At 37.6% G+C, this 26,117-nt stretch overlaps 1 protein-coding gene across 9 annotated transcripts in view; it reads left to right on the top strand.

The window, feature by feature from the left end:
• Window positions 1-26,117, top strand: part of OSBPL6 (oxysterol binding protein like 6) — a 224,105-nt gene that overhangs the window by 183,099 nt on the left and 14,889 nt on the right. For 7 of the 9 annotated variants that reach the window (XM_077154279.1, XM_077154283.1, XM_077154284.1 and 4 more), the window contains 4 exons: window positions 4,320-4,485; window positions 7,561-7,694; window positions 17,116-17,223; window positions 18,974-19,111. In XM_077154279.1, the coding sequence (XP_077010394.1) occupies window positions 4,320-4,485; window positions 7,561-7,694; window positions 17,116-17,223; window positions 18,974-19,111 (546 nt within the window). The remainder of the gene's footprint in view (window positions 1-4,319; window positions 4,486-7,560; window positions 7,695-17,115; window positions 17,224-18,973; window positions 19,112-26,117) is intronic. The other 2 variants (XM_077154285.1, XM_077154287.1) reach the window with 1 other exon arrangement.

A 26,117-nucleotide genomic window follows, 5' to 3' on the forward strand; every position in this document is an offset into this window, starting at 1 on the left:
GAAAATCAGAAAATAGATTATGGACAGGAAAGACAACCAAATTAAATGATGTTTAATCCATACCTAGAGGTTTGTTGTGTTTTTTTTAAGAGTATAGAATGGATATAATAAGAATAGAGTATTTCAATGGATAAGGCTTATGAACCAGAATTTAAATTTGAATAGATATTTAGAATAGTGAATTGTCCATACAGAATATAAAATAGGATATCTCAACACAAGAACTCTTTGCTGGATAAAAGCAAAACATATTTGCTTAATCATGAGATCCAATGAAAATTTTTTTTACAGAATACTGAATTCATAGCAATCATAGATTTTAGTTTTATGGTTATTAGACTACATTTCCTAATTAACAACAGTCTTGTTCTTGCTAATGGTGGAGTGTATTTTAAGAATAGAATTGTTGAAAAAAATAGCAAATTTTTTGGTTGCATTGTAGGAGAATGGCTCCTGATGTGAAGATGGTCGATTTTTGTACTTTATGATTGGCATTTAACTCTTGCTTTGTAACTGGGTTTTTAGAGGGATTGTTGAGAAACAGAATTGATTTTGATTTTGCAATGAATCAAAGACTTGGAATTTATTAGGGAACTGATGATTTTGTGAACATTTGAACAAATTATTGAAATTGATTTTATGATTAATGTATATTTTATGCATGAATTCAAATGCAGGTAAGTAAAGTTACATGACACTGACCTGGTAACAGATTCAGGTAATAGATGCATGTATAATCAGTTAAATCATTTTAAACATAATTTTTCATTTGTGAAATTAGAAAGCCAAATGATTATTATAGAGGGAGCAGCATCTCAGTATGGAAAGAAAAGGTCAATAATTTTGAGAAAATACCACTGTTTGCTTAAATGCTGTACTTCTAAAATGGCATGAAGGAAAATGATTGTGTTTCTGCTATGCTATTTTTCTAAATTGCAGCTTCATATAATATACATAATAACATGGGATTAGTACCTACTCGATTAGAATGGATTTAGAGTTTAATAATTGGGAGTAGAAGAGAAAAAGCTTTTAAAAGAAGAAATCATTAATACCCACCTCCCAGGGTAGCTGTGACCACAGAAGTTAAGAATAACTTAAATGTGTGTGGTGAGAAAAGCCCCTGACAACATTTAATAATGTATTTAGGGGGAATGACTCAAGGAAATAAATCCCTCTAGCATTTACAACATTGATTCCATAACCAGAGCAGAGTGAACTCTAGCAGGATCCTCTGAGCTGCCTCCCTCAGCTCCACCCCCATGTCTTACCTGATACACTGGTGACTCTGGAGGGAAGGCTGAGGATCCCAGTGCAGTCAGTTCTTCCCAAAAGAATCCCTGTATGCGTAATGCAGGATAACAGCAGCAGGGGCCTTTCACTTCGACCATATGAGTGGTATATGCTTGGAATCTATCTTAGACCTACTGTGTGTTTTTCCTTTTCCTTTCTTGTTCACCATTGCTTAACGTCAGCACCACAGTTCCACTGCGAATCCTGTTTCTACTTTGACTTCTTCTAAGACAGATGTGAAGAGTATCTCCTAACATTCCCATTTCAAACTATAGTTACTGGTACCAGAACATTCCTGGATCAGGCTTTCTCCCCACCATAGGACTCCCAGGAATCCTTGGATTTCTTTCCTTAGAAGGTGTAAAGGTCCAAATTCAGCACTTAGATTCTCAGGTATAAACACGAACGCTGCAGGCAGCTCCCAATCCAGCCATCACTGACAGAGAACCAAGTTACCACTTAAATGTTTGAATCCCATAAACCCCAAATTGATAAATAAAAAACTAAGTAAATAAGTTGCCAGGCTGAAAAGACATTCAATTAGAATTAGATTAATAATTCCCAATTTGTATTCTCTGTTTCATTTCATGAATTCCTCAATTAAATTGACCCAATCCACACACTTCTTTTAACAAATAAGAAGGCAATATAAACGTTTTCATTCAGAAGTATATAAAAATTAGTTTTCAGTTTCCCAGGGAACTATTTGATTGCAGTTTGAGTAGAGCATTCCAAGTCCCTTTCCCTGTGGGTACCACACAGAAACCACTTTTACAGTTTTAATTGTCAATTTAAACTTCCATTATGTTCAAAATATAAATTTGTAACATGTTTTTCTTCTCAACATCTGATTCCAGCTTTTAATAGAGAACCATTATCTCAGGGACAACTTGGGGTCTTCACAGCAGAATGGCCTCCCATTGTACCCTCTCCTTCAACTCTTTCGACCCCTTCCCCACCTACTCAAGGGAAGACTTCTCTCCTCAGCCACGCTAATCCTTGGAGTGTTGAGGGCACCTGAGTGAAGATAAAGCCCTTTTACTGTGATCCTAGCGTATTACATCCCCCCTCACCACAGCACCCATTTTCCTTTTTCTAAATGCTCCTATAGTTCCTTGGATCAGGAAACCTTATCCTTACCTTCTGGTCTACCCAATTCCTCAGGTCTTCATCTCCAGTACCCCCTAACTCCCACCAACGTCTTCCATGGCTCCTGTGTGTCCCTCCTAGAGGACTGTGGGCTCGCTCCTCTTTCTAGATTTAACATTCTTAGAGTTAAGGTCAGAAACTCCTTTTATCTATCTTCAAACATTTTTCCAAATAAATCACATTCTTTTCAAGGTCCTAAAAGGACCTCTGTCAGTCATTGTTATCATGAAGTTACCTTGACAGGATTCCAGCAGATTACCTAACCCATGGACTTCATTTTCACAAATGACTTATCTGCCACTTCTGTGTCTCTTCTCTGGAACAGCCAAAATGTTGAGCCTACTAAGCTAAGCGAGCTGTTGATATCAGATCTCCCAGCACAGGTAGCTTGGGACCCCATGCAGCCAAGGATGCAGTAGTTACTTTGATAAATCCAGATGCCAAATGCTTTGTATAACATATATTAACATGCTCAGCTTAGCTGAATTTAGGGGGAATGCTCCATGCTCACTTCCTTCCCCACCAAGCTTTGATTACCTTTTGGGATAAGTAACACCCTCCTAGAGCAAAGCTACATCTGAAAGATCCCCTGCCCCGTCTCAGCCATCCTCACCCATATCCCAAAACTGCAGCTCAGGCAGATTTTTTGGTTTTCCTTTCCACCTCCATTTTTCCTCTGTGTCCTCAGTGCACACACACGTGCTTGCACTTTCTCTTCCTCTCTCTGTGTCCCTCCTGCCCCCCCCCCCCACACACCCAGTCTGACAGGAAGTGTAAAGGAAAGACCTAAAACAAACAAAAATAGATGTGATTCCTGGATACATATACATCAGACATGACTCCATGGTTCCTTTCTCCTACAGCGTATTTCCTGTTAGATAAGGGATGTGAATTATCATTTAAATTATAAAAAATTCTGCTTGTGGAGGAGTCTAAGAGTCTGGTTCTTAAAGACAGTCGTGAACATCTGTGCAGAAAGAATACTGAGAGGTTACTGGTGATTCGATTTACAAAAGGAATTGGTACTTCTGTTTTCTAAGATGTTGGCTGACAGCATTTGAATGTCAGGAAGAGCCATTTAGAAGGAGAGGGAAAGGTGCTTTGCTTCCACCCATCACACGCCTTGACTCAGATCCAGCCTGGGCAGGGAAGTACCTCTAGCCATTTAGGAAAATCTTTAGTAATATAACTTTTTTTTACCTAATGCTTTTCAGTATTGGGCAGTTCATAAGCCATGTTCATGCATGTAAAGAGAGTTGTGTAACATATAAAGGTAAACTAATTAATAATATATATTTCAATATGTGACAAATTTAATCGTGAGTTTCTTTAAGCAATTATATTTGTTATTGAACTTGATTTGCATTGTATCTTGTGGCTATGGGGCAAGAGAATCTTTCTGTATATGCTTCTCCTGAATTTTTACATGTTTAATTTGGTTTAAGATCCTGTCCCAGGCTCAGAAAAAAATGAGCGTAAATAGTCCTCTGATACAAGTATCCATATTTTGTAAGAAAAGGTCAGCTATGTCACAGTTCAGGCTGCTGTTTTCTTGCCAGTTATTTTTTAGATACAATTGTGGGTTCAAAGTTATAGCTTATCTCGGATTTTGCCTTTTCTGTCTATCATTCTGTGGTCATCTTTTCCTGTAACAGTAAAAACCTAGTAAGTCAGAGGTGATACTAAAGCACCTATTGGAAATGAAACTCCCTCTCCCCACTCCAACCACCTACAAGACAGATGAGTACAAAGTGTCTCTGAGTGTGTCATCCAGAGAAGAATCTATTATTTAAAAAAAAAAAATGGAAGTGATCTTTTCTGTATAGAAAGTGAACCAAAGCACTTGCTCTTTAAAAATCTGTATCTTCCACTTTCAGGTTCCTTTCAGTGCTACAATGTCACCAGTTCGCTTGCATTCCTCCAACCCCAACCTTTGTGCAGATATTGAATTTCAGACTCCCCCCAGCCACCTCACTGACCCTCTGGAAAGTTCAGCGGATTATACAAAGCTTCAAGAAGAATTTTGCCTAATTGCGCAGAAAGGTAACAACCAATACAGTGCACCCTTTAGAGAAGCTCCCTTCTTTGATGAGAGGTGCCATTTATTCTTTTATCTTTGTTTAGGTGATCATGTTACATAGATGGCATGGTTTATATATTGGTAGAAGTTCTTCATGCAAAATGCAGCAGGATATATGCCTGCATAGTGGGAGAACACATTTCACAGGTTTATAGTTTTAACTGAATAAAGGAAATGTTACTAAAACAAAAAAAAGGAAAAAATAAAGGGTTATTGTAGGCAGCCCGGCAGATACTACTTACTTACTTACTCAACATCTTTTTTTTTCAGTAACTTTTAGTTATCACTTAATATGTATTTATTGGTTATCTTTAGCAAGGAAAAAAAAGAAATAGATTTTGGTTGAGTCTCTTCTTTTTTGAAACATTGACTTTATCGTACTTTACAATCTGCGGGTCAGGAATTCAGGCAGTCCCGGCTAGGCAGTTTTTCTGTTCTCCGAGACGGGGTTACTCAGAATGCACTCACCTCCTGGTATTCCGCCCGAGGCTGGTCTGGTCTGGGTGGTTCCAAGGTGGCTTCCGTGTGTGCTTGGCATCTTGGTAGGATGGTTAGAAGGCTGTCTTGCCTGTGCCCCCTGCCTCTCCATGTCACCTCAGGGACACCCTCAGGGTCTCTCTAGCAGGTAGTTGGACTCACAAGGAGGCTCAAGGCTCTGAGAGATCATAAGTGAGAGCGGCCAGTCTTCAGGGCTAGCTTCGGAGCTGGCGCAGTGTTGCTTCCACTGCACTCTGCTGGCCAGACAGCTTTGTGGGAAGTAGACCCTCAAATAGAGCCCACTTTTGAGTCTCTTCTTTCTGACGAATTTTCTGCCAATTAGTGATAAAAATTGTGTAAGTGAAATAGTGATCATCAGCCATCACTAGTTGTGTCCAGAAAATAGGAAGGTAGATAGTGAGTGTAGACGGACTGAGGAGTCCAGTCTGTATTTGACAAGAAGAACCTTGGCTCCCAATTAACTCCCCTCTTACTGCCATAGTGTTTAACTTACAGTCACCAAATGTTCATTTTTTGAATTAAGATAGTAACCTCCCCCCAGTATTATCTTTTAAAATGAATTATCTCCTGGAGAGAGATACAGATAATATTGTTTTCATTCAGTAGCACCTTATTGTGAATTAATCACATTTCTTTTTTTGCCTGCTGGTGAGAGGTTAAATATTCTCAAAAATGTGTACTAAATGAAACACTTCAGATGCCCGTAATTCCTAACTGCTTAGTGACTCCAGAAAAGAAGGGACACACATTAGAGGCCATCTCTGGGGATGTTGAGCTAAAACATTTACAGCCCCAAATCGTCAGCAAAAAATGTGCTATCAAAATATTTCCTTAAGTCCATAGTCCTAAAGCAAGCCAGATCATCATACCTTTATGATGATCTTTAAGACCCAGTTCCCCCTCTCTCCCACCTGCTATTTTACTCCTAGTACATTTTCATTTTGTTCTTAGCTGGATGCTAATTCTGTTATCAGACTAGATCAGTGCTGTTTTGTTTATATAACATAGATTTACTGCCAAACAATCCCCTAACTTTTACTTCTAACTGAGGTGAGATGGGGGAGGCACTAGGTAGAATGAGATAAATCTGTGCGTTGCATGTAGCGCATCTGCCAAAGGGAGATGGGTAAATTTGAAGGCAGCCCTAGGATAGCTTTATGTGTTTGGTTGCAATCCTGAACCTTTCAATAAATCCAAGTTTCAACAGAGTTTTAAAGCCTCAGTTGAAATTACATATTTTCTTTTCAATATACATACAATTTCTCTGTTAGAAAAAAAAAGGCTTTTCTGAGACTGTTGTGTGAACTCTTTAGAGGGAAATATGAATTTTAAAATGGGTGAAAAGTCTGCTTTCAGAGCTACCAGTGGTATTAATGTATTCCAGCTATCAAGCTGTTGTCTTTAAATTGGTTACAACTGGAACTTAATACATAAATCAATAGATTTTGGATCCCTTGTGATACTGACATTTTACCTCTTTACCCATGCTACTATGTTTGTGCTAAAATCTTCTACTTCTTTCTCAAAAAAGGAAATCCTTAAGGGGTACATGGGGTAGTTCAGTAGTAGAATCTTCTCCTGCCATGTGGGAGACCCAGGATTGATTCCCAGCCCATGTATGCACCCCTCCCCCCCATTCCCCCAAAAAGGAAATACCCATTTTAGAAGTTTGCATTCTGTAGAAACTGTTACTGCAAAGATAGCCATTAGAAATTGTCCTTTTTGTATTTCAAACTTAAAGATTGTCATAGCATGGGTATACGGGTAGTTCAGTGGTGAGAATCCCCACCTTTCATGCGGGAGAACCGAGTTTGATTCCTGGATCATGCACCCAAAAATAAAAAATAAAAAAGATTGCCATAGATTTTACCATTGTAGCTTGCTGGATTTGCAGGGACAGAGGTTCATGTGTTTGAGTGTGTGTGTTTTTGCTTCTTTTAAATCAAAGTACTTCTGACATCATGATGTTCCTGGCTCTGAGTAAGTAACTCACTTGTTATTCCCTACCTTAAAGAGAACTAGTCACAACTTTTAGATCAGCTGCCTATCTCATGCTTGCAGGACTCATAAAATATTCCTTTTTTGGGTACATCTTTTGGGAAATAATATTTAGATCGTTTTAAATCATTTGCATGAGACTCCATGGTACCTGGAACTACTCAGATATTGTCATCAAATATGGCAAAGTAAAACTTGTGTCCCCTTTTCCTTCTAGGAATCATGAATTAATTTATAAATATTGATATTTAGAATTGATAATGATTCTTCTATGCTGCTTCCAAATCTTTGTGGTCTTATCTGGTATGACGTGCTAAAATTTCCACCCTGATAAATTGCTGCTACTCTATTTGTTTTGAGTATAGATATTCTATATATATTCCATGTTAAGCCTAAAATTTAATTAAACTGTAGCATAGTTTTTCCAGAAAATGCCTGTGTATAAGTTAAAGTGTTGAGAAGTTTATAATTTTGTCTATTTCTGGATACATTTGATATCTGTTTCTCACTTTTCTCCCCATTCTACCTGCGCTCTCACCCAGTGCATTCTCTTTTGAAGTCTGCATTCAATAGCATAGCGATAGAGAAGGAGAAGCTTAAGCAGATGGTTTCTGAGCAGGATCATCATAAAGGCCATAACACGCAGATGGCACGGCTCAGACAGTCTCTGTCTCAGGTAAATGCACGTGTTTTCACATGTATGACATATTCCCAACCCTGTAAGGCAAAAGTTGGGAGTGTGGTGGGGGAGCGGGGTAGGGGGACTAATGGGCACAGCACATTCATGTGAAATTTTCCTAGAATATTGACGTATCAGTGTTAATTTTTATTACTTTTTTTTCTCAAAAATAGCAAGATAAGAGTGGAAATAAACCAAATTTTCTTGCAAGCTTTTAATTGTTATTTTGACTGATTGAATACTTAATGCCTATTTTAGGTCATTTGTAAGGCAGTCCCTCATTAAAAAAAAAAGAATCATGTATTTATATATGACATATCTAAAATATGTTCCAGAATGTATATTCTGTCCAATGTCAAATAGAACAAAACCTATTAGATCTTCTACATTAATATTTTTTTCTCAATTGTAATGCATTTTAATCTGTTGAAAATTACTGATCACTATTACTTACTTCTTTTCTACTGAATTGCACTCTGAGGATTTCCTTCTTATCTATATTAGGCTCCTGGAAGCTGATTTTTATATTGCAGTATATGTTACACAGTTGGTCTTATTTATACCAGTCAAATCCTTATGTATGTCAATGTTGAAATTTCTGATGAAAATCCTATAAAACTATACTTTAAGCTTTTTTACTTCCTCCGAAGTAAATATTTCTTCACCTAGTCTATAAATGCCACTTATTTTAATTTCTTTGGGAATTCAATGTTGTTACGTGATTTTGTGTGAGAACTCAGTATTTATATAAATATTGTTCACTTCCTGGTGCATTGGATCAGAGTGAAGCAGCAAGCAAATCCTGGGTAAGTGGTTCTCCATATGGATTAGATCCTGCTGGAATAGTTTCCCTCTGCCCTGAAAATTAGACCTAAACTGTATAAGCACATTTGATGTACCTGAACTGTCAGCTTATTTTCATTGCTAAGTTTCCTATTACTGAGTGCTGTTACAAGCCACACTTTCTGTGCCCACCATAAAACACCATCAGCTGAAGTGCATATGCTGCTTCCGGTAAAAAATGAGGGGCTTTCAGAGCATGAGCATTAAATGTGGCAACTGCTCTGCCTGGCTGCAGAGTGCTTTACCTCTGATAATGCCTTAATCGTTTTCCTCAGACTGCTCTCATGTCCTGTGTCTTGAATACTCAGTCAATGTTAATTAATCTTCAGATTCATTATTCTGAAAGCATCATGAATCAGAAAGATCAGAACAATGGTTAAGTAGACATGCAAACATCATCTTACAAACATGTAAAAATGCAGTCTTACCCCCCTAATTGCTAAATGTTTTCTTTAGATGTACTTATGATGGAAGCTTAGTGATATTAGTCAAGTTTCTTCTGAAAAAAACTGAGAAAATTTGTTTCTTGCTTGCTTGCTTTGTGTGTTGGTACAAATGGGAATAGTATATAGAGAGATCCAGTTTTAGTCTTTAGATGATGTTAGACACCATCATGAACAGAAATTATGAATGATTATTCATTAGTTCATTCCTTTATTCATTTCATTTCGTTCAAATGACTATACTGGGAACTGTACAGAGTGGTAGGAATACCAAGTTAAAAGCAGCCCTGGCCATGTTTATGGGACGCTCCTAATCTGCTTAGTAAGATGAGCAGTATTATTCAGGAAACAGTTAACAGGACCGCACATTGGTCCATTAAGAATGGCAGATGAGTAGTGCAGATTTCCTGGGCTCAGGTCGTTCAAAGGAACGGGAGTGTCTGAGCTGAAAACAGAGCCACAGTTTAGGCTTCATGGAGGGATCAGACCTTGAATTGGTCCTTAGTAGGCAGCAGTAGCTCATGAGGAGGAACCTGATGCCCAAATGATAGAAGTAAAAAAAGCAAAATTCCATAATTATATGTCCTTTGGGTTAGACATTAACCTTTCTTATCAAAACATACTTATTTGCGTTCAATTCCTGGATCCTGCCCTGCCAAAAAAAGAAAAAGAAAACATACTTATCTGCATCTAGAATTAGAGCCTCAAGAGATATTTTTGTCTTTTGCTTTTTTGGTTTGTTATCATTGTGGTAATATTTAGTTACTTTTTTTTTTTTTTTTTTAATTTTGTTTTTGTTTTACCCAAATAGCTTAGTTTTTATCCTCAAAAGACAAAAGAATAGTTTGGGACTATGAAGACAGGTAGACATACCCTTTCCACTAGTGAATTCAGTGTCCCAGTTGTGCATGCTCACCGCATTTTGCCTGAGTTTACATTCTTGTGTCTGTCAGCATCCTCCCATTGGGCCAACTGTGACTCGTTGGCCATCTAGTCCCTTAATTACTGAGGCTGCAATATCTTCTGGGAATAAGCCCAGAAGCCATTGCTTGGACATTTAAGTTGACTGACAGTTTACTCCTTCCTAACAAATTGCTATCCTTGGTTAGTCCACTGGAGAGGTGTCTAGAGAATGGCAGGCAGTTTATAGTGATTGAAACAAGAAGAGAACAGAGAAGAGTTACTTTTTAGCAGTTGACGATTAAGTAGGTGAGAACCAGCTTATCAGGGAGCACATAGAGAAGTTTGGATTTATCCTGTCAATGATGGGGAGGTTAAATAATTTTAACTGGTAAGTGATAAGTAAGAAACTGGAGATATTTCTGCATATTTGAAAGATTGTCTGGTACAGTATGGAGGCTGGTTGGGATGAAGGCAAAACTAGTCAGGCAGACTATTATGATATGCCAGAGATAAAGTATATCTAAGCTGAGGAAGTGTAGGGAGAGTAGAAGGAGGAGGATGGATTTTAAAGACATTGAGGAGGAAGAATCAGCATGGCCTGGAGATCAGCTGAATGTTGGAGAGGACCAAGAAGAGAGAGTCGAAACTAATTTCTGGGTTATTGGTTTGGACAACTGGGTTGATAATAACTCCTTTTCCCATAAAAGGGAATATGAGAGGAGTGGGTTTGTCAAGGCTGTTTGATTATTGTGAACTTGAAGTGTCTATGAGACATCCAACAGGCAATATAGAGCTAGACCTCAGGAGAGAGGTCTGTGCCAGGGAGAAAGATGTGGATATCCCATTATATAGGTGAAGTTATAAATGTTGGTGAATTGTGTAGTGAATCAAATAAAAAAGGCAGTGCCATGGAGAACATTAATAATTAAAGGACAGGCTAAGAAAGAGGATCCTTTGGTAGAGATCCAGGAGAAGCAGTCAAAGAATTTAGAAGAGTCTAACCTTTGAGATCATGGCAAAATGGGTTTTGGTAGTCTCAAGAAGGAAAAGATTAGTAGGATACAGCTTAGCAGCAAATTTTATATGAAACTGAAACCATCTCTTAAATTTGACTGTCAGGAGAGCATATTTCAGAAAGTTGGGGAAGAAGGTAATTATGGTCTTCTAGAGTCAATGAATGGGAAAGATGTAAAATTTCAAGGATTGGCTTATTTTTCTCTTTCTAGAATGCTGGTTGTGAGGAAGAGAAAAGATAATGCAGAACCTAGTAGAATAATTAAGGTTGGAGTTATCTCAACTTTGGTTATTTCATGATGAGAAGGAGCCAATAGATAAGGAGACCTAGAAGATGGCAAAGGGGTTAAGCGATGGAACCATCCTGGTCAGCCAACTCTGATTTCATTGTCTCTCTTTCAGGGCAGCACTTGGAATTGAACAAAATACTAAACAGCTTGCTTACATTGAGACCATTGTTTCACATGTTCTGGGTTATCATTTTTTAAATTAGAGCAATTGGAGGTTTACAGAAAAATCATAGGAAAGTGCAGAGTTCTCATACACCCCCACACGTACAGCTTCCCCTATTAACATGTTTATTAGTGTGATATCTCAGTATGTTTTTATATTATTATGACTTCAAATTATAGCATGCTTTTAGATATCCTAAAGATATTTGACCCATATTCAAGTGTCATCAGTTAAACCCACCCTCCCCTCAATATTTTCTCATGACCTGTTGCCAATCTGGGTCTTCCCCAGAAAAGAAAGGAGGGAAAGAATGTGTTTAAATAACTTCATAAAATAGGCTAACTTTTTAAAGCTTATTTTTGACATAAGTCCCACCTGATATGTGTCTAGTGAGTAAAATGAGGACTTTAAGTGTATCAACTTGATAAATTCCATCCTCCTTTTAGAAAGGCACTTAGGAAAGTAGCACTCTTTACTATATGCTCAGCATAAATTGTTACCTACCTGAGGCAAGTGACAATTTACAAGGCTGGACAGTCTAATAAGTTCCTGTTCTCAAGTAGTGTTTCCTCCCTAACCTACATACAAATATATACATTAATCTGTTATTTTATCTCCATGATACTTTAACTTTTATACCTGAGAGGCCACATAGATCATTGGACTCAATGCCTGTTAAGACATTTTGAATGGTATCTTCCCTTTTTAAATGACTTTAATCTATGTCAGCTATGATTTCATATACTATTTATTGTGGGGGCTGATCATGAGAATCAAATAACATATGATAAGGATATGCTAAGCAACCAGATTAGCATAATAATAAATGATTCAACTTGACTTGAGTCTCTCTTCAATAAACTGCACTTAATCACTGTTCCTAGTTTAATTTCTGGTCATACCCAGCTTATGCTAAATGCAGTTGAAGTTGGATCCATATAGATGTGAACAAGAGTGTGGACTATTGTACTCCAGCTAGAATTGCCATATTTCATTAAATCATTATGTCTTCATTTGTAAGATGCATCATCATTTTGTGTATCACTAAGGAGATATTAAATGTGGTCAAAGATGTATCTCGGTAAATGAAATGTGGTATTATGAAAAATGTAAGGGAAAAAATTGGCTTAAATTATGTGGTAGTGTAATTTAACTTCTTAATCATAGGATTTACTATCCTTCCTGACCACAGTAGTTCACAGACCCAAACTAAATCTGAGGTGAGACAAAATTCCTAGTGTATTTGTTCCAAAATTGCACAGTTCCATGAGATTTAGCCAGGTTTGTTGTGTATGAAGATATTCTTCATAGAATTCTTTACTTTTTTTTGGTAGCTATCTAGCAAGTTTAAATTGATATCATTTTGAACATAATTTGACAATATTTATTAAAGGTATTAAAATGTTCTAGTCCTTTGACCCTGTAGGTGCATGGTTGATCATGTCTAGTCTAGGGAAGAAATGCTAAATGCAAAAACCCATTAGGCAAAGACATGCCTACCATAAAATCCTTAACAGCGTAAATGCCCACTTATTATGCAAAAATAATCACTTATTATGCAACTATGAAAATCTTGTTTATGAAGCATTTGCAACATAAAGAAAAGTGATTATGTGCAAAAATTAAATGATAAAAGATGTAACTTATTCATTAAACAATGTGGAAAAATGCATAGGAAAAAAAAAAAAAACTGAAAAGGAAACCAAGAGATCAGCATTTGATTGACCGAGTAGTAAGATATGATATATATATATATATATATTTTTTTGGTTCGTGGTCCAGGAATAGAACCCAGGTCTCTTGCATGGAAGGCTAGCTTTCTACCATTGAACCCTCCGTGCACCCAAGATATGAATTTTTAAAAATAGTTTCTACATTTGGTATTTTCCAATTACACTAAAATAGTATATATTTATTCTTTTTTATTGTTCAAAATAACATATATACAACAAAATAATAAATTTCAAAGCATACCACAGCAATTAGTTATAGAACAGAGTTCAGAGTTCAATATGCATTATAGTTCCACAATTTGATATATTTATTCTTAAATTGGAAAAACTAGGTGCTTTTTTTAAGAAATAACCAGGATTTGGTTCTTGGCGTTCTTGATGACTCCACTTTTTTATCATTTCTGTGCTCATTTTCTCATTCCTTTTGAACCAGTTTTGCTTTTATCCAAAGAGTTTAAGTCTCTGTAAGTTTCCATCTTGCCATACACTTCATGTTTTTTTCCAGCCATCAGACATGCATATTTCCTTTCCAGAACCCACAGTTCCATTTGGTAACGTGTATACCAGAGACTCACCCAGTGTAGGGTAAATTCTCACTGTCTGCCAGGTTTTGATGAGTGGAAATTAATAGGTGGGGATTTGACATTGATCCTGATTCAGATCGTCAGGGTGGTAACTTCTTTTATACGGTGGAAAGAAATTTTGTGTTTCCTGGAGATATTGGGCTACGCGGGACACCAGGTATGGGGGAATGAATATGCATTATGGACAGTTTATAGCGCAGTGCAAGCTCACTAACAAAAGAAGGTATTAAGAATAAGCATAGACGCTGCTCCCTGCAGGCCTTTAGTCCTATACGCTACTAATCGAGCAATGTTAATACTGACCAGTCGCCATAGCCTTTCTTGCTCACTGGCTGGTATGAGTAGTTGGTCTTCTGCCTCCTTTTTCCTTGCTTCAAAGCTGTTCACTCTCCCTGAGTGCATTCCCTACATTGTTTCTGCCATCTTTGGGGCCCTTTCATGTTAATTATCACTAAAAGCATCACTTCACTGATAATATCTATATTCTCAGTGTTTGAAAGGTTTCCATGATATCGTTACAGAGGGCAATTGCTGAGTTTCAGGGAGGGAAATAATAAATGTGGTTCTGAGCACTGCCTGAGAGTGCTGCACACAAAGCTTGTGACACTCAATTATGCAAACTTCTGTGTGATCAAGGCAAAAGGAGGTGCCAGTCCTGGTTAGGTCTCGCAGAAATGGGCTGTTGCATGCTCAGTTGTCTGCATACAGTTTCTGCCATTGAGATTGTTAGAGTTGGAATAGCATTGATTTCCATGCTTTTTGTGCTATGTATCAATTTTTTCTCTATCACTGCATATATATTATTAATAATATGATTCCTTTAAAATCTTTATCTCATTTATTACTGAAATTAATGCCTTGGGTTTACTTGGGTACCCCTCACAAAACCTGTAGGCAGGATCACATGTAATGAATATTGGATGAGTTGAAACAGGTTGGATTATAGAAAATCTAATTTTTTATAACCATCCAGAGCAAGCAGTTCCAAGCCTTTCCTTATAAATAGCAAAGCTGTGTTTAAAGCTCTCACCCTGAGGAAAATAATTGCCTATCCCTGCCCTTGAGTTTCTGTGGGGTTGTTTTGTTAACTGTGTTCCAGTGACAATAGAAGGAACAGTCGCTTTGGGGAAGCCACTACGGGTGATTTGTATGTAAACCCTCAGGTCAAGACCATGATCCCGTGGCCACAGCCATCGAACAACTCAGCACGAGACCTCAACACTTACAAGGCAGCAAAACAAAAGTTTCCAAAGATTTCAATAAAATTCAGTATATCTGTGGGCAGAGAAATAATGAAAGAACAAATAAGTATAAGTATAGTAGTCGCAGTAGAAAGGAGTAGTGCAGTTTTGTGGTTGGTTTGTTGTTGTTGTTTCATATTCCAAATGTTTTAGATTTTGTACCAGGAAAAAATAGTCGAGCACTTTTACAGGATGTAAAGTTATTAGGATTCTTCCTTTGAAGTGCATGGCTTATTTACTAAGAATGTAACCATCATTTTTCTAATTAACACACCCCTGTTAATAACTGGATATGCATTTTTTCTATCCCCACATTGAAGGACTGTAGGATCTATATCTACCTTTAGTCCATATCAATTCTTAATAGACCACCAGATCAAGGATTATTTGACGTATTTTACAAACTGGGCTGTTTTCCCCCTTAAAGTCCTCTCTGAAATTATTGCTGCAGCAATTTAGGCCAAAAGAGCTCCAGTTTACATTCTTCCTCCACAAAGATGAAAAGTGTGTCCCCTTTAACTCAATAACTGAAGCTCCATATCCTTGCGTTTAATTTCCCCTTTCTTTCTTTGTCCCACCCAGGTTCCTAAAAAAAACTCTTATTTTGAGTACTTTCTCACATTGCACTGTTTGCTTACTACGTGGCACATCATTCCAACATGAATTTGAGGCAAATGCCTGTTTCTGTATTTGTGATGCTGTAACAAATGAGCATGAGCCCAAACATTCAGACCTGAGGAGAGGAGAACAAAGGTTATTGAAATGTCTAATCTTAACCACATTGAGGGATGTACTACTATGCCCCCTTCTCCAGTAAATTCTACAGATTTGACACAAAAGCCAAAAGCCATGGATGAACAATTCTTGCCTCAAAAAGCAAAAGCTGAATTGTAGGGAGAGAAGAATTGGGAACCAGGGTGGGGAGGAAAGATGAGGAGGAGGTGCTTTCCTGTACTTCATGCTCAGTGACTGTTTACTTCTCAGTGGAGTGGAAAGTTAAACTACTTTGTGTTTACCCTGGGTGTTTTCATAGGTAAAGAGTTATAATTATGATCTTGTATTTGTATATATGTGGGTGTCTGTAGTCATTGACTCTGCATAACAAAAAACATCTTCCCTGGGGCAGGTGCCTCTTCAGTAAGCTCTTGACATTAACCTTCCCTTCTCTGAAATATCCACCTCCATCTTCTAATTGATGGTTTTAGTGGTGAAGGAAAGGAGCTGTCAGACATGGCCTAGCTTCTCACTCGACCGTGTCCTCACAGAGGTTGTTCACTTGAGGCTTGATGTAATTTTGGTAAACTACATCTGTTTTATGTAAATGGAACACATCATCATGTATCAATGTGATAGATAGACTGTACCTTTGAATTCACTGCTCCTTTGTCCACAGGGTCCGTGTTTGGGAGACCATGTTTATGTAAAGCTGTTCTCTTCTCATAATAAATACAGTTGCTGCACATATTAAACTGTAGTAGCATGTAGTGCTTTCCCAATGCTGAATTTAGGGTGTGTTGAAAGTAGATTGAGGCAAGTAACTTGGAGTTAATTTGCTTTCAGTTCTTTATTGTGGTTGTCAGTGTCTTCTGTTCACTAAAGGCGATTTTGGTCTTTACTTGGCTTAGTTTTGCTGCAGTGTCATATGTATTAATTATGTGCTTCTAGACTGTCAGTCACCTTGAACTTGAAAATACAACTGTTTTCTTTAATCAGACCAAAATATACTTCTCTAAGTTAAAGCCAGTTCATTATTCATTCCATTTCTAAATATTTTTTTTAAAGATAATAATACCCCACTTTGAAGTAACTCCCAAACTTTAGAAACTGGAACAAAAACACTGAAAGAATCAGTAGTTTTCATCCCTAGTATATTTTCTTCCGAGCTGCAGAAAGTAATATATATGTGGTGGTAGACTAGGCTTGGATTAATGGGCCTGACTCTCTGGGAGAAAAAGAATGAATGACTCATTTTTATAAAATACTTCATCTCTTGCTGTCTGCTAAGCTACTAAGTTGTAAAAAATGGAGACCTTAATTCTGAACTATTTATTTCCTTCTTACCAGTAGGATCTGGCCCATGATTAGTCCAAAAGTTACAGCGAAGAACATCATAGAATTTGTTGTCTAAGTTGAACCCGTGTACTTGTTCTGTTTCATGCTGCGTATTAATTTGAAGTTACATGTGCGATTTTTGTTATTTTAAGGCCCTCAACCAGAACGCTGAACTAAGAAGTCGGTTGAACAGAATACACTCAGAGTCTATTATTTGTGATCAGGTTGTCAGTGTAAATATTATTCCTAGCCCTGATGAGGTAAGACTAATTTTTAATAGATGAAGAGTACTTATTTTATAGCATCTAAATCTTTTCCACATTTTTGCTTTTTTTTATACAGTTCTTCCACTGTTAATAAGATCCTCCCATAAATCTTGTGTTGTAACAGCTTAGTAGTCTCTGAGTGAAGTTCATACATGAGTTTGATCTCATTTATTCTTGCTGATCAGTATATTTTTATTTATTCCTGTGTTCATATCATGCCACTGAATTTTTAGTTATTTGATTTATTCCAGCTTGTAAATTTCCTATGTCTGTCTCAGTCTTCATTTGGAATGTCCCTTATCATCAAATGGCCAGTAAAATGTTGAAAAAAATCATCTTTAAAAAGTACTGAATAAAAGTTTTCTTAATGTTTCTTTTGAAAACTCTGAGGAAAGTAGGCACCAGGTCTAGCTGATATAATACTAATGATGGGTGGGCCGCGGTGGCTCAGCAGGTGGAGTTCTCACCTGCCATGCCAGAGACCCAGCTTCAATTCCCAGTGCCTGCCCATGCAAAATAAAAGAAAATACTAATGGGGCTGCCTCAACTACTACTGATGATACTAATATTTGTTGAATGAATGTTTACTCTGTGCTAGGTATTGTACTAACCAATGTATGTGTATTATTTCATTGAATACTCTTAATGGCCCTCTGAGGTAGGTGCTCTTATGATTCCATTTTCCATTTTTCAGATTGAAGAAATGGTAAAAAGAATAGGAGAACATTCTGTATTTGGACTAGATTTAAATGTGTAATCCTGACCCTTTATAGAATTATTATTATATATCCATGAGAATTTACACTTGCATCAGTAATTTTAGAGCTTTGTAATACACGAAACAAGAAAACAGTTGTAACTAATCCAAGACCATATTAGCAGTACAAAACATATATTTTGCTGGAATTCTACAGGTGCAAAGATTCTACTGTCTAACTATTAAGGCAAAATTATCTCAAGACAGCTTCTCTTTGACTTCTGTTGCCCACCTTGTGTCCATTCACTCTAAGAGTTCTTTGATCTCTCCTGATACTTATGTTCACTCAGCTGCCCAGAATCTTTAGAAATATTTCAAAATATCATTTAAGAAATATTTAATACACTCAGTGGGAGTCTTCTTTTCAACCCATAATATGCACTAAAGTATATATTATAGCTCTTTTATATATTTTTCTGATTAAAATTTAAGTAGCCTTGAAAAAAATATTTGTCACATATTGAATAAAAATACAATTTGAAGTGTTTCAATACTCTAGTCATATGCCTCATTGGTTAAAATTCCCGATCAAATTAAATAATGGCTTTTATGTATTCTACCTCAAAACTTAGTCTTATAGATTATTTACTTAGCATGTTAATAGAAATTTCTACAATGCTGCTTGAGTTTAGTAGACTAATTAGAATGTAACTTGTAATGACAGATGTAAGAATAAGAATGAACTAGCCTCCACAAGCAATTCAGGATCTTGATAGGGGCAAAACCTATGAAATTCCACTTAATATCAGTTGAACATAGAATTAAAATCAAGTCATTGTACCAGCATTCCAATTATACCTTTTGGATTCTTTAGACTTATTAGTAGTAGGAGAACTTATGCAGTGGTCTTTAATAAGATGCAAATAAAAATTACTTGTGCTCACAATGTAGATTTCTCTAAAAATTTGGCCAGTACATCATGTTCTAATTTGAATAGCTCTTTTAACGAGGAAAAAAGATTACATCATGTACTTCTCTCTTCTCTAGGGTGGTGAGCAAATCCATGTCAGTCTCCCCCTCTCGCAGCAAGCAGCCAATGAGAGCCGCCTCTCCATGTCAGAGTCTGTCTCTGAGTTCTTTGATGCCCAAGAGGTGCTCCTCTCTGCAAGCTCATCAGAGAACGAGGTAAGGTTCAGTATTATGTCTACCCCGACCACTTGTGGCCATGTGTTTGCACTGAAGAAAGTATTACTATGGAATTTTTTTTTTCACCAAAGTAAGTGCCCAAATTATAGCAAAACCAAAAATATAAAAATTGGTTCCCGTGTACTGAGCACTTAACAGTTCTATGTGTCAATTTGTTACTCTTAAATTTGATGAATGAAAGGAATGAATCAAACATTTCTTCTGACTTTTTTTATGTGATCCATATTTCACAGTAGCCGTTTAGTGACTGATGAGTTCTTTATCGAAGGGGATTAGCTCATAAATGTAGGAAGGAAGAATGGGAGAAATAGAAAATGACCACTCATGTACACATACCCTTACATGTGTGTGTACACAGAATAATTTCTAACATATATCTGGTTGGGGTAATTGTGGATTTTGGAGGTTAACACCAGTTACCATGAAAACTTTATTGGATTGCTCTTCATGCTTGTGGGTCTTGTCAGGATCTTAGAAACAGTTCTTCCTTGGTCATGTTTCAGATATTAGTTCTTTTACTGAAATGTAGTTAAGTATACATTGATTTTTTTTTTAATTGGAGAAGCAACCAAAACCCTTTCCCACAGTTGATTAGAAATTTTGTCATTTGGGATTGCAAATCTGTACTGCATTCTTACAAAAGGGAAATGAAATAGTTGCTCAGCGTTATTTCTGTATGCATAGAAAATAGATTGGAAGGAAACATCCTGACAATTAGTAGTTGTTTTAGATGTTTGGAAGTATGAGTAATTTTAGAAAAAAACAATGTAGAAAAGAGAAAGAAATTATGAAGACCTATTTTTATAATTGAGAGAACAGTAAAATAGTATCATGTACCAGGCTGTATCATGTACCAAATCTGTTGGCATATCAAAGCATGCACCTGCCTCTCAGATCTCAAGTCATACAATAACAGGTATTTGTGTCTGTGAGCCAGGGCAGCTCCCACCCACCCAGACCACTCATACTGGAAACATGCAACTAGCATTTCCTTTTCTGTCTCTCCCTTTTCTAAGTTTCCATTGCTACTTTCCTCTTCATTCCAGTTACAATAAAATTTGACTACCTGTCTATTCTCTAACCCATTGTGCTGGTTTGAAAATGTTATAAACCCCAGAAAAGCAATGTTTTAATCCTGATTCAGTCTTGTGGAAGCAGCCATTTCCTTTAATTCTGATTCAACACTATTGGTTGGTAACTTTTGATTAGATTATCTTCATGGAGATGTGACATGCCCAATTGTAGGTGTGATCTTTTGATTAGATGGAGATGAGACTTCACTCATTCTAGATGGGTCTTGATTAGTTTACCAGGATCCCTTAAAAGAGAAAAAACACTTCGGAGAAGAGAATCAGAAATGACAGAGCCAACAGAAACTTCAGCACAGAGCTGACACAGATGCTGACACTTGGAGAACAGATACACAGATATTTGGAGATGCTTGGAACCTAGCAGACGTCCCTATGAGATGTTAAGCAAGCTCTGGAGAGAGTCAGGGGAAGCCAGGAGATGAAGGCCAGCCCTGAGGAAGCAATGTGAGGAATCCCCACAGGAACATAGGCTGAAAGCAACAGAGCCCAGGAGCAAGGGACTAGCACATGACAGTCATGTGACTACCCAGCTGACAAAGGTGTTCCTGATCTATCAACCCCTCCTTGAATTAAGGTATCTTTCCCTGGATGCCTTAGTTGTATATTTTAATAGGCTTAGAACTCTAATATTGTAACTTATTAAATTCCCCTTTTAAAAGCCATTCCAGTTATGGTATATTGCATTCCAGCAGCTTGCAAAATAAAACAGATTCTGGTCCCAGAGAAGGGGGATGTTGCTGTGGTTTGCAAATACCAAACATGTTGGAACAGCTTTTTAAATGGATAAGGGAAAAATTCTGGAATAATTGCTATGGTTTTGATACAGAAGACCTGAATTGCTTTGAAGAGACTTTTGGTAGAAATGTGGACCCTAAGGATGTTTCTGATAAGGCTTTAGTCAGAAATGAAGAACATGTCATTGAAAACTGGAAGGAAGGCATTCTTTGGAAATGGAAGGCAGAATTTGAGAGTGATTAACTTGGATATTTAGCAGAAGAAATTTCCAAACTAAATGTGGAAAATGCAGTCTGGCTACTCCTTGCAGCCTATAGTAAAATGCAAGAAGAAAGAGATAAGTTGAGAACTGAACTCTTGGGTACAAAGAATACAGAAATTGATGGTCTGGAAAATTCTAGGCTTCCAGAAAGTGAGATCCCAGTCAATAAAGCCCCACATGAGGATTTAAGCAGTCAGCCATTTCAGAAAAAGCCAGGATTGGAGATTGAGTTATCCAGAAAGGATTTGTCAAACATCCTATTGTCTGATGGGTATGATCCCACAATGCTGCATAGAACACTAACAGTTCTGTATAAATGGAACCACTGCCAGTCTGGACAAAAAGGAACAAAAAAGAGACAAATTGAAGGAAAAATTACTTGAGAGGCAAAACCATGGAATTAAGGTCTTAAGTCAAGAAATCTAGGGTCAGAAGAGTGGACCCACCCATATACATGGAGAGGGTAGGTTTGCCCTGGAAGCAGAAAGTGGGCCCATTGCTTTATTACTCAGGAAGAATTGTGCCATCTCAGACCAGAGGGTGGAATGCGTAATCTGGGGATTAAGGGGAGCCTGGCTGCCATCCCATTGTTCTAGAGGGGTTGAGCATATACCCTGAGGATGGCATAGATCCTGGGTGCTGCCCCAGGGTGGGGCTGATTAAATGGTCACCCTAACAAACCCCAGTGCTGCAGCACACCTCAGCATTTGGAGAATGAGCAAAGCTACTGCATAGGCCTTTGGAAAGGGTGGGATTACTTCTTTTTAAAGCACTGAGAATAAATGATTCTCAGGCATTGAGATCCAGTTGAGTTTGCCCTGTAGGTTTCCAGAACTGTTTAGGTCCAGTGACCCATGTGTTCCTTCCAATTTCTCCCTATGGAAATGGAAACATGCATCCTATGTCTGTGGCTCCTTTGTATATTGACAGCATATAACTTGTTCTAAGTTTCACAGGTCCAAAGCCAGACAAGATTTTTGCCTTAGAACAGACCATGCCTGTAGCTGACTTAGATGAAATTTTGTACTGGTTTTGATTTTCTATTATATTTGTATTGTTACTAAAATGTTTTAAGGCTTTCTAATATTGTAATGGAGTGTCTGTATTTTGTATATGGAAAAAAAATATGTCTTTTTGGGGGTCCAGATGGTGGAATGTGTCAGTTTGAAAATATTATGTACCCCAGAAAGCTATGTTTTAACCCTGATTCAATCTTGTGGAGGCAGCCATTTCTTTTAATTCTGATTCAATACTGTAGGTTGATAACTTTTGATTAGATTATCTCCGTGGAGACATGGTTTGCCCAATTGTAGGTGTGATCTTTTGACTAGATGGAGGTGTGAATCCACCCATTCTAAATGGGTCTTGATTAGTTTAATGGGATCCTTTAAAAGAGAAAATACTTTGGAGAGAGTCAGAAATGACAGAACCAACAGAAACTTCAGCACAGAGCTGACATAGATTCCAACACTTGAAGAACAGAGACACGCATATTTGGAGATGCTTGGAGCCCAGCAGACATTGCCATGAGACGTTAAGCAAGTCAGAACCTAGAAAGAGCCAAGGGAAGCCAAGAGACAAAGACCAGCCCTAGAGAATCAAAGTGAGGAATCCCCACAGGAGCAGAGGCTGCAAGCAATAGAGCCCAGGAGCAAGGGACCAGCAGATGCCAGCCACATGACTACCCAGCCGACAGAGGTGTTCCTGACCCATCAACCTTCCTTGAATTAAGGTATCTTTCTCTAGATGCTTCAGTTGCACATTTTTATAGGCTTAAGACTGTAAACTCATAACTTCTTTAATTCCCTTTTTAAAAGCCATTTAAAACACTCGTCATTTATTGACTTTATAGCTTACCTTCCTGAGATCAACCTTATTTCCTTATTTCCAAGTTCTTGGGGGCACTTGAGTAGGGTGCCCAGGAACCACTTGCACTGGAAACTGAAGATACAGAATGAAGGGGATGTGAAGCTCCAGGACTCCAGGAGTCCATGCAGAATGGTGGTGCCACCTCCTGGGCACTTTCCCTTCCTGGGGGAAGAATGAAGTGAATGGTAAAGGACGTGATGAGGAGGTGGAGGGCAAGAACCACTGGATATAATATGTTCATTTTGAGGTATTGGGAGTTTATCAGACCTTTCAGCATATTTATCTGGCAGGCATTTGTATATCCACATCTGGAGGTGGAGAAGGGAACAGATCTGGAGAGAGAGAGAGAGTAGAGTCAGCTCCAGATCCATGAATGCTGGCATATGTCTGTGGAACCTGGCCACCCGGGTGTTACACACAGCTTCAGCATGTGCAAAAAAGAATTCATCAACAGACACCACCTCGGGTGGTGGGGAAATCCTGCCCGTGCTCCTCGTATCACCCATCTCATTGCTCATCAACACAAGTGTTGGCTTCAAATACCTGGATATTTACCTTCACTTCTCCCTTCCTACTACCACTCACACTGATTTACTCATTAGGTTCTGTAGCTTCTGTCACCCAAACAAATACTCTCAGATCCATGCATTTTCCTCAGTTTCATTGCCACCACTCCAAGTCAGCGCCCAACCTAGATTAACCTGTCAACCTCACAACTGGTTTTCCCACCTCCTTTCTTGCACCTTACAGACTTTTGGCAGGGCCACCTGGTTAATTATTGTGCATGTATAAATCCTAGCAGTAGCTTCAGGGTAGACTCAGGCTAAATCCTCTACAGTGCTGCTGCCCAAGGGGGTTGGGCCTCTACACTTGTCCACTCCAGAAACCCTGTTTTCAGCTTCCTGTCTTACTTCAGTCTTGAATCAAAAGTTACACTCAGGAAAGCCTTTCAGCTGCCCCATCCAAAATTTCAAAGTACCATTTCCTTCTCTCCCCTAACATTTTACAGCTATCTTCCCTCCTTATTTTTCCTCCTTTACACTTATCATTAAAAAAATATGTATTTCTTATATTTTGTTTGTCTGTTCTTCTCCACTATATGTACTAAGTGCCATGGGGACAGAGATTTCTTAAGCACTGTGACCCCAGCTCGAGTGAGCAGGTGATCAATAAATATTTACTAACTGAATAAAGGAAGGAATGCTTATAGCACATTAATACAAGATTAATCAGAAACATCTGGCATTATCTGTCTTCTATGAACATTATCCATGACTGAGATAAAAATCTTTCTTATGTGATATCTACCAATGCAGTTCACATAACGAATACTAACCTCCTTAAAAACTATTCTTATTGCCTCTGGAATATCCAGAGACAACTTGCTTTGTCTCTGCTTTTAAACCTGTTTCTGCAGTGCTATATGCCTCATGTCATTTAGAAAAAAGTTTTCTGAGTTATTTGAATCCCTAAACCCTGAAGAGAAATATTTGGCTCCAGGACTCACGATCACTGAGGGAGAACCAATACACATTATGTATATTATTTAATACTGCAGAGTTTTGGCTTTATATAAAAGATAGCATGAGTGGACCACAGCAAGGCTGCTAGCCTTGGCTTTGCATCAACACATGTGGTCTCAATAGATCTTAGCCCATGCCCACTGTCATTTTAGAAATTTTTAACACCAGTGGGACTCAGATCATATCTGTGATATATTAGTTTGGGAGGGATTAGAAATTTAAGAGGAATAGACTATTAATAGCTTTTTATAGGAAAAACATGAGTATTTTCTTTACAAAATTCAAATAGTAAGCATGCATGCAATAAGATTTGGTTCAGGTAGGCTTTTGTCTCTTTTAACATAATTGGGTGAAATTAGCTTTTTGCAGAAAAATCACTTAGGAAAATTTGATTATTTCTTTCTTCCAAGCTTAAGAAGTTGACCTTTCATGAGCTTAATGGTTTAACCTTCTGCTCCATTGCAATTAAGGGAAACCATAGTACCCTATTCTTTGGAACCAGTTGCAGAAAGAAAATATGTATCAGAAAAAGCTTTTCTTATTTTTGCCTTGTTTATAGATTGCAGAGCCCCAGCTAGCTAGCTGTGCAGAAGTAAAACCACCATTATTCACTCATTCCTGCAATTGCCCAGTCCATCTCTCCACTCTCCTTAAACATTTGAACTCTTTTCTTCACCACCCTTGTTTTGTATTTTTGTTTGTTTTAGAACAGTCTTTTATTTTCTCCAGTGACTAATAAACTAAAAATGGAGAGTAATCATCAAGAGAGCTACTATTTCTCAAGGAAAAGCTTCTAATATTATCTAATAATATTTACATTTCTATAAATTATAGCAATAGAATGTTTTAAAGGTGAAGCAGTCAGATATAATAATGGTCAGGAAGCTGAGATTGTCAGTCTATGAGCTAATCGTGACCTTTGTATATTTAACATGCATCCACAGTCTTCTATTATTTTCCCCAACCTTCATTGAATCCTGTTCTTACCCATAAAACCTCCAAATTCTATTGACCCATGGAATCATCAGTATATGTGGATTCTTTGCAGTTAGCAGGCTAAGAGGAAATTACTTAGCTTCCCCATGTTTGTTGGAGTAGTGGTCTTATGTGTGGATACATCAGACTTATATACCAATTTGTATAATGTTTATTTTTTTAATTTAATACAATTTTATTGATATGTATTAAATATTCACATACCATGTAATCATCCAAAGTGTATAATCAGTGGTTTATGGCATCAACATTAGCTGTGCATTCATCATCACAATCAACCTTTTTTTTTTCTTTTTTTGTGAGAAATAACATGTACAACAGAGCAATAAATTTCAAAGCACACCACAACAGTTACTTGTAGAACAGATTTCAGAGTTTGGTATGCACTACGCTTATTATTAAAATATCAGCAATAAATCCAAAAACTTTAAAGTGAAAAACTGGTTGTGTTTACTACATACAAATTTAAAGTCTTTACATGGCAAAAAAACGTTGGCATAAACAAAGTT

Source organism: Tamandua tetradactyla, chromosome 3, assembly GCF_023851605.1.
Source record: "Tamandua tetradactyla isolate mTamTet1 chromosome 3, mTamTet1.pri, whole genome shotgun sequence".
NCBI lineage: Eukaryota > Metazoa > Chordata > Mammalia > Pilosa > Myrmecophagidae > Tamandua > Tamandua tetradactyla.